This window comes from Nannochloropsis gaditana, assembly GCF_000240725.1.
Source record: "Nannochloropsis gaditana CCMP526 unplaced genomic scaffold scaffold196, whole genome shotgun sequence".
NCBI lineage: Eukaryota > Eustigmatophyceae > Eustigmatales > Monodopsidaceae > Microchloropsis > Microchloropsis gaditana.
This window is the reverse complement of record NW_005803757.1, coordinates 13,658-22,232: the sequence shown is the minus strand read 5'-3', so window position 1 is coordinate 22,232 and position 8,575 is coordinate 13,658. Positions and strand designations below refer to the sequence as shown.

Genomic DNA, 8,575 nt, shown 5'->3' with positions numbered 1-8,575 from the left:
TGCCTCGGCAAAAATGCAGTGAGAACATCGCGAAGCAAGCCTTCTTTCCTGCGTTTCATTCAATGCTTTATTCCACGGAACGTCCGCATTTCCGACCAGTTTTACGTCGTTGATTTTTAAAGCTGGGAGGGATTTATGTGGTATCCCAGCTTTTTTCTTGGCTGTCGTGCCAACGTGCCCCTCTGTTGACAGCCTTTCTTCTATAATTCCCCCTCGAAGACCTACCATGCCTCTCTCTGTCTCTCTGTCACGAGAATCTCAGTAGCTCTCAAGTTTTTGGTAAACAAAATTCACATTATCGTGCAAGCAAACACTACCCTAATCGTCTCACCCTGCATCCACATTACCCGATCCCCTTTTTGCACATGGCATGCGCTGCCCTTCCTGTCTTGTCTTTTTGCTGGTATCTCGCCCTTTTTACCCCACTGGAGCGATCCCACGCGCTATCATCTCCCCCTTGACGTTCAAGACGATAATTATGACCACACCACACCTCTCCACTCTCCTGCCGTCCTTCCCGATCAAAATTGTGCTGGAAAACAATACACATCTAGCCTGCTTCTCCACCTGCCCACGTCCACAATCAGAACGTGCCTCCTATTGGGCCTTTTTAAAATGTGTGCCTGCTCCATTCGTCATGGCCGTCTTCCATCCTTCTTCCCGCCCTTGGTCCTCTTTTCCCACGGGTCTCGACGCCGGAGGAACCGACTGGGGGGGGCAGAAAAAGCGTTTGACCAGAAATTCGAGGAAGAGGTAGAGGTAGGAGCCATAAATGACGGACTGAAAGTACAGCACACTTGGCACTACTCCGCAGGTGGATGGGTCTCGCGCGTAGATGAAGCCATAGACGGTGATGATGACGCCAGCCACCATCTGGAAGATCTGGAGAAAGGTGATATATATGGGACTTTAAGGGGGGGGTGGGGGTGTGGAAGCAGAATAGAAAGAGAAGTGATGAGCTGGCTGGTTAGCCACACAGGTTGGGCGGCAACGAGCGTGGCGTCCTGTACAGAGCTCCCGATGCCTTCGCACTCTCGGCGGTAGAGCTCCTCCCGATCGCTTCCTTTACCCCCCCTTACGTACTTGAGCCATTTGGGCTTCGCCTTGATGGCCATCAGAAAGTAGTACGAGTACATGACTGCGTGCACCGTGTAGTTCATGGCGATGAAGTACATGCCCGGGTGCCTCGCGGCGTAGGCGGCCCATGTAAAGCTGAGGACGGTGACGTGGTGGTACCTAGGAGGGAAGGGGATGGGAGACGAGGGAGGGGGGAGGGCGGGCATTGGCATGGGAGCCTGGGAGAAACAGCGGCCTTTTTGCAGAGAAAGTGCAGCCATCTTCCCCTCCGGTCTCCTCGCACCAGTGCAGGAAAATGGGCTTGCGGCCTTTCAGGCAGACGAACATGGTGTCAACGAGCTCCACCAGCTTGGAGAGGGTGAACAAAAGGCACCAGAGGCCCGAAGCCCCGTCTCCGTTCATCCGTTCCGGGGGCGTGCAGACTGTCTCCTTGAAGGAGTGCGTAGTCAGGAACCAAAGCAGGTGGGGGACGATGCGGAGGGCGCCCAGGATGGAGAACGCCGCCAGCAAGAGGTTCCAGTAGGCGAGGGCTGTGTCGCACTGGGGTCGGAGGGGGGACGGGCGTGAGCTGTACATAGGGAGAAAAGACAGCTCCATACATGTGTTAGGCTCTTTACGTCAGGCTGCCACACGGCAGTTGTCCTTCCCCCCCGCCTTCGAGTCTCACCTTGACAGGCCTTTTGGACGTGATCGGGGGTAAGAGCAGGACCATGGCAGCATACAGTATAATACTCACAACAGGCAGCCAGCCGTTCGCGTGCACGAATAAGTACCACGGGCGGACATCGAATTCTTTTTCGAGCCTTGTGTAAAAGGGCTCGCTCCATGGAAAGAGCTGCCAGAACTGAGGAACGCAACCGGATGGAGATTGAGACATTTCATATAAGTGAAGCAACGAGGTGTCACATTCAATGCAACGGGCAAAGCGACTTGTTTCCCTTCCATTCGCACCTGAAGGAACGTGTATGTATGCCCCGCAAGCTCCCGCGTGACGGGGACCAGGCTGGAGGGAGGACAGTACAAGGAGGAGGTGCATGGGTGACTCAGATTGGCAAGTGCTTCGCTCATTGAGGCCCGAGAGATTGAGAAGGTGGAGGTCGAGGAAGCGATCGTCCGCAATGGTCGGATAGGCTCTCTAGCTTGTCAACCCTAGTTGTGCCTGTGGTGGGGTGTGTACTTTACTTCATGACCAGGGTCTAAAGAGACCTCGCAATGGGGGGGGGACGACTCGCGTTCAATACAAGCTGAATTCAAAGTCACATCACCATCAAAAGTATCTGAATGGACAAGTCGACCTTAATCTTGGATGGCGAATTAATTCAAATCGTATAATAGGTAAAGATTGAAGTACCACTAAACAATCATCTACTCGACCTCCCCACATTGGCTGAATTATTTACATCTCACTCAGGTGACGCAACACTGTCATGTTAGCTTCATAATGAGGACCGATAGTACATGTTACGGGCAAGGAAATCGTTGGACAACGAAAGGGTTAAATTGTCGGATTTGGCTGGGCTTGATCTAGCTCTGGGGCGGTGTATACAAAGCTGTAAAAGATCGCGCCCAGGATCTGGGGCGGACAGACAACTCTGTTGCGGAGAGTCGAATGTCAAATAAATACATGCGGAGGTCCATGCTCATGTCATGTTCTCCTTGGCATGCTCTTCGCAATGTTGATCCTTTTCCAGTCCCGTTCCTGGGGTCAGATATTGAGATCATGTTCTGCTTGCTATGCTTGGAGCAACGACTTTTTGATCAAAAAGGGCAATAATACAATTCTTCAATCGTAGCGACAACAATTTACGAATAAGGTATCCAAAAAGATGTTTAGCCCACCCTTGATGTATCTCGCAAGATATACTTGTAATCTTGTCACAGGCCTCCGTGTGCTTGCTTTCAGAAAGATCCGGGTATCGTTGTGAGAAACCCGTTCAAAAACGGTATTTGCTACGCATAAAATTGAGCCAGTAAAGAAGATTTTTACTCTGACGGAAAAATCTTTGGCTGTTTCAATTTGTCCTTGCATTCTTTATTCGTCATTCATTTACGACCGCCTCCGGAGCCTGTCATTTTTAGGACAGCACCCGACATGCGTGTGATGGCCGCCTCATACCTTCTTCACATAACAACCACCCGACATCCTAGACTATTTTATATTATGGACAAGCACTGTTCATAGTTCTTGAGATTTCTTGAAAGCGGACGATGCCCCTTGCAGGCGTGAGTACGGCGGTCGCACGCCTTCCATCAATAGGACCTTTATGAAGCCCCACGTTGGTTATACATGTCACACGCAGGGTGTTGTCTTTATTTGTTTTTTTCTAAGTGCGAGTAAAATACACTCGGCCACCATATATAGTAGAGTTAGTTGGACGAGCTTGAGCAGAATACATAGTTGGCCCTCACTATTCCCTAAATATTCTTCTTAGCTGACGCTGCCACCTTCCCTTCCTGTCCTGCCCTGGCATTCTTGACGAAGAAACGCTTGATCATGAACTGCATGAACAAGTATAGGTAAGACGCATAGATGACCGCAGACACTTTCAGGACGAAGGGGTCGACAGCGCAAGAAGCGTCCATAGAGGAATAGTAGAACCCAAAGCAGGAAATGATGACGCCCACCAGCATTTGTGCAATTTGCATGAATGTGATGTAGATAGGGCTACAATAGGAAGAAAGAGGGAAGAGAAATTTTCAGACAAGTAAGACCTGCTTTTACGAGTTATGCACGGAGCGATGGCAAGGGCAAGGAGGGCTTCAGGCACGAATTCGTCAAGAGGGATGATCTTAAAGGAGAAATCCGGGCCACACAACTGACTCTCGTAGCAATCTACCTCCCTTTACGTACTTGAGCCATTTGGGCTTCGCCTTGATGGCCATCAGAAAGTAGTAGGTATACATGACTGAGTGCACCGTGTAGTTCATGGCGATGAAGTACATGCCCGGGTGAGCAGCCTCGTGCGCGGCCCATGTAAAGTAGAGCACCGAGACGTGATGGTACCTGTGAAGATTGAGGGAAAGATCATCTGACGTTAGACGTGGCCACGCAAGCTCCCTCTTCCAGGGGGAGGACCGCATAAGGCACCAGGACGAAATTCTCTTCTCTTCGCCACCCCCCACGCCTGGACGAAAAAACATTGTCTGACACCTACCAGTGCAAGAAGATGGGCCTACGTCCCTTCAAACATATCCAGAGAGAGTCGATGAGCTCCGCCACCTTGGAGAGCGTGAAAAGCGTCACCCACAGCCCCGTGGCACCGTCCCCATTGATGTAGTAGGGGGCTGTGCAGACAGTCTGCTTGAAGGTGTGCGTGGACATGAACCACAGCAAGTGGGGGACCACGCGAACGGCGCCAATGGTGCTGTACACAGCCAGAAAGAGGTTCCAGCACGCAAGTGGCGTGCTCAGGTTTTTCAGGGGACGCTTCTTCATGATCATGGGCAGGAAGATGATCATGGACATGTAGATGGCCAGAGAAATGTAAACGACCCACCAGTTCCCGCTCACAAACTCAAATATCGGCAAGGGGTTGAAGTTTTTCTCGAACGGGGCGTAAAAGTTCTCCAGCCATGGATAAAGTTGCCAGAACTACAAATGAATACGGAGGATGCGTAGGGATTGTATGGTAAGATGAAGTCAAGTGTACAGAAATTGATTTTTGATTTGTTGGCAAGGAAGGGCATTGTTGTCCGTTTGTTTAACTTGACATTCCAGGGTAGCTGAGAGTCCACAAGAAGTCATTTGCCTAAAATGTGCCTAATGGCAATCATTTTACCCTCTCGGCTCTTTTTCGGCAGGATGGAGCGCAGAAAAGGCGTTTGTTAATTTTTACATACCTGGATGAAGGAATAAGTTGTATTTCGTGCGGCATAGACACGGGTGGTGGCCGTCAAAGTCTCCGGGGGGCAATACCATTGGCTTGTGCAAACGGCTGTCGTCATTTTTGAAGCTGGTCTCATATGTGAAAGAAAAGACGAATTAAGACAAAGAGCTTCCTTAAGACGCAGAAAGTCTTTTCAAGAAAATACTCGAGGCCACTAGGGAAGATGATATAAATAATGCTTCACAGTCAGCAGTATCAATATCACCGCGTAAGCAAACATCGTGCGGCACTCATCTTATTTGTGTAGTTTGTCCTATTTCAGATTGCCTTTAAAATCCACTTTTAAAAATGTACTTCTGCGGAGACGCTCAGCATATGGTGGAGTACAGACAACGCCTTTCAAAGAAACGGGCTTCCATTCGGTCAGAATCGTAAGCTTTCACAAAAAGCTCGACCTGCTTGCGCGAATAACAAACGACCACATATTTAGACCAAATTACAAAGGTGAAAATATACCTATCAACGCAAATCATTTGTTAATTGCAGCAACGAGCAATAAAAACGTGGAAATGCAAAGTAAAAGCTGAATTTCTTCACTTGCCGCAAGAAGGACGCGGTTTGAGCGAGCAAGGTGTCCTTCGAGATTTGAGAGCGACAAATTCAAAAAAAAACGGCTGAGCAGCTGTTTCCGGATGTTCCCTCCTTTCTTTTGTTGTCCTACTTCCTTTTCCCATTAGACCAGATACGACCAGTTTTTCAACTTATCCGAACATGAATTATTGTTAATAAAGGACATAGAAACCAGGTGGTACGATATTCGTGAAAGATATCATCATCCCGCTGCGTTGTCCGCTGAAGCTGTGCCGTAGTCGGATTTTCGTGTTACCTCCCGAGAAGGCCTTGCTTGTATAATCATGAGTGTCAAGTAAGTTGGTGAAAGTTTTTAATGTACCTTTGATCCATCCGTCATGATATCTTGGGTTAATATCAAACCTAAAGCAACAAACAATCCAAGCCGTTGCGCCCTTTGAAAATCAAAAATAAAACATGAAAATTCTATTAGCCTTCATAGAGACATTTTTCGCACGTCATCTCCCTTTTCCACCATCGAAGAAGGGATTCTTCGTGATCAATATAGAACGAGATTTTGAGGCTAAAATAAAGATACCAGGGCAGCACGATACTTTACAACGTTCTTTCAATTCATGGCTTTCATAGTGCGTCGGAAGATATTCCATTTGATAATGTCATAAGCAGGTGTTCCTGAGCTTTGCAGATTTCAACCTCTTCCCAATCAGTTCGCAACCTCATGACGTTGAGCGCTTCTTCAACTGTGAGCTTCATGCTGTTACCTCCGAAGACATCTACTATGTCTGTAGGGACATCAAGGTTCAGCAAATGACTCATCTGCATAAGGCGAGCGAAATAATCTCGAACTCGTCCGCTCTCTTGACCAGTCTCGCTATAATCGCCATAGCCCGTGGACGATGGAAAGAAGGCTATCAAGCAGCGCAGATCTTTATCGAGCTGCAAAGCACCCAGTTGTGTGAAGGGTAGCCGCATCAGCAAATACTCCAAACGCTTGGCCATGTAGGCCACCACCGACATTTTCAGGACACTGAAATTTCGTCCCGTAAGCCGTAGGGATATCGGTCCCAGCAACCCCCCCAAAAACTCAAGGAACCGATTCATGAATGGATCTGCCGCCTCATTGGCTGCAAACTCGTCCTCGTCCAACTCGTAGGAAACCTTGCTGCCCCCTCTTGCCCCCCCCTGGCCCGCATCCCCTCCTTGCCCTTTCCCCACGGCCTGTGCCACCCCCAACGCGTCCTGGAGGAAGCTGCGCAACTTGGGCTTGATGAGTGCCGCCACGTGCTGCAAACCCTCGTCCACCGTCTGCTCGAAGTGCTTCGCCGTCACCGACATGTCCTGCAGGCACGCCATGAGCTGCTGCGTCGGTGGGTCGTCCTGGAAAATGGAGGGAACCTCGGCCATCAATTCTTGCTGCAATTTAAGAGTGTAGCGCGCGCAGGCGGACAGGTTGTTCAGCATGACCAGACGATCCAAAGCGTTCTTCGCCTCCTCGTAAGGGTAACAAGTCACCGCCCCCAATCCCCCCCCGCCCAGGCCCACGCCGGCAGCGCCGCCCATCAAAGACCCCGCAGCCGCGGTGAGCTGTTGCGCAGTCTCCAGGCCCGCACCTATTCCCTCCTTCACTTTGCTCCAATGCTGCTTGACAGCTACCACCGCTGTACCTGCAACGGGTGCCCCCAAAGAGGAGGCGGCGGGGAGCAGCCCGATTGGCAGAGGGAGCTCTCGAAGAGACCGGACTTTGGCGCTCAAGACGGACATGAGCTCGTCCGAGAGGGCACCATTGATGTAATTGATGATGGCGGAGGCCGTCCCTGCGTGCCCGGTGACCAAGGCACGTCGAGCGCACCGCCTGAGCACGTAGAAGCTGTCGTCTACGGCGCTCGAGGTGAGGGGAGAGTCCCCACGGCCGGTGCTGAGGAGCAGGTCGTCGCCCTCGCCGATGGAGGCAATCCCTGCGCCCGAGGCCACGAGGGAGGTGCCTGCCNGCACGAGCGAGAGCGGGCAGGGCGGTAGCTCGTCGATCTGCAGAGCCTTGGCGATGGAGGCGCGCATCACATAGTCCTCCAACAGGGCGAAGGGCCCGGCGACCTCCGCCACCGCCCCGTTCAAATCCGTGACCGCCGGCAAGACGGGCGCTCCCAGGTCCCGGCCCGTCTCCAGAACCTCGGCCGCCACGTGTCGCAGGAACCGGTCGTAGCTCTCCGTGTGCTGTATCACGAGGGCGAGCGCGTCCATCAGCCCGTCCATCTCCCCGATGGGTAACGCCTCCTCTCCCTCGCCGCCCGAAGCCTGCGCTCCTCGTCGGCGATGGCCCCCCTCCTTCCGGGCGTGAAATGCCCCACCGTCCAACCCATCGTCGCCGCGGCTGGCCTCCGCCACCGCGCGGCACTTCTCGGCCACGCCTTTGTCCTCCAGAAACCGACGAATCACCGGGATGGCCGCATCCTCGCACTCTCGCTGGACCAGGCGGATCAAAGACACGTCCGCGTCCACCTGTTTGAAGCCGTGCGACACCAAGGGCAAATGACGCTGCAAAAAACCTGCCGCGGTGTTGTAGATCTTGGGCAACAGCTGTACGGCCGGGAGCTTATTCGTCTCCGCGGCCAGGGGGTCGAGCCCCTCTTTCAGCAGCCGCTCCGCGAAGGACTCGTAAATGCTCGCGCCTTCCTTGGCCAGGCCCAAGGGACCCAGAAGCGGGCAGAATTTGAACACGTCGTCCAGCTCGGACCGTGAGACCGCCAAGTGCACCCTTCTCAACACCGTCTCCTTCAACCGCGCCTCCGCGGCCACGAGGACATTGTAATGCCCCGATGCCTTTGCGGATGCTCCCTCAATGCTGTGGAATTGGCGCACGTAGCTGGTAGCACCAAGGAGATCATCTTCCTCCAGGGCACGGGCCACACCCTCCGCGCAGGTTTTAAGATTTATGATGTCTTCCACCATGGCCAACACCCGCTGCACCCGCATTTGCCGTTCGTCGAGCTCCCGGACGCTGGAACTCATCTTATCCGCAAGCTCTTGGCACCCATACACGTGTTCCGTCAATGCACTGACTTTTGCAGTCAGGTCGGCCACCC

General features: G+C 52.3%; 1 protein-coding gene across 1 annotated transcript; it reads right to left on the bottom strand.

Moving 5' to 3' along the window:
• Positions 1–7,334: 7,334 nt before the first annotated feature.
• NGA_2033700 (uncharacterized protein) lies at positions 7,335–8,062 on the bottom strand (the record flags this gene model as incomplete). Its single annotated transcript, XM_005855433.1, has 1 exon — positions 7,335–8,062. A coding segment is annotated over one exon (728 nt), but the record flags the coding sequence as incomplete, so codon positions are not given.
• Between the last annotated feature and the right edge of the window lie 513 nt (positions 8,063–8,575).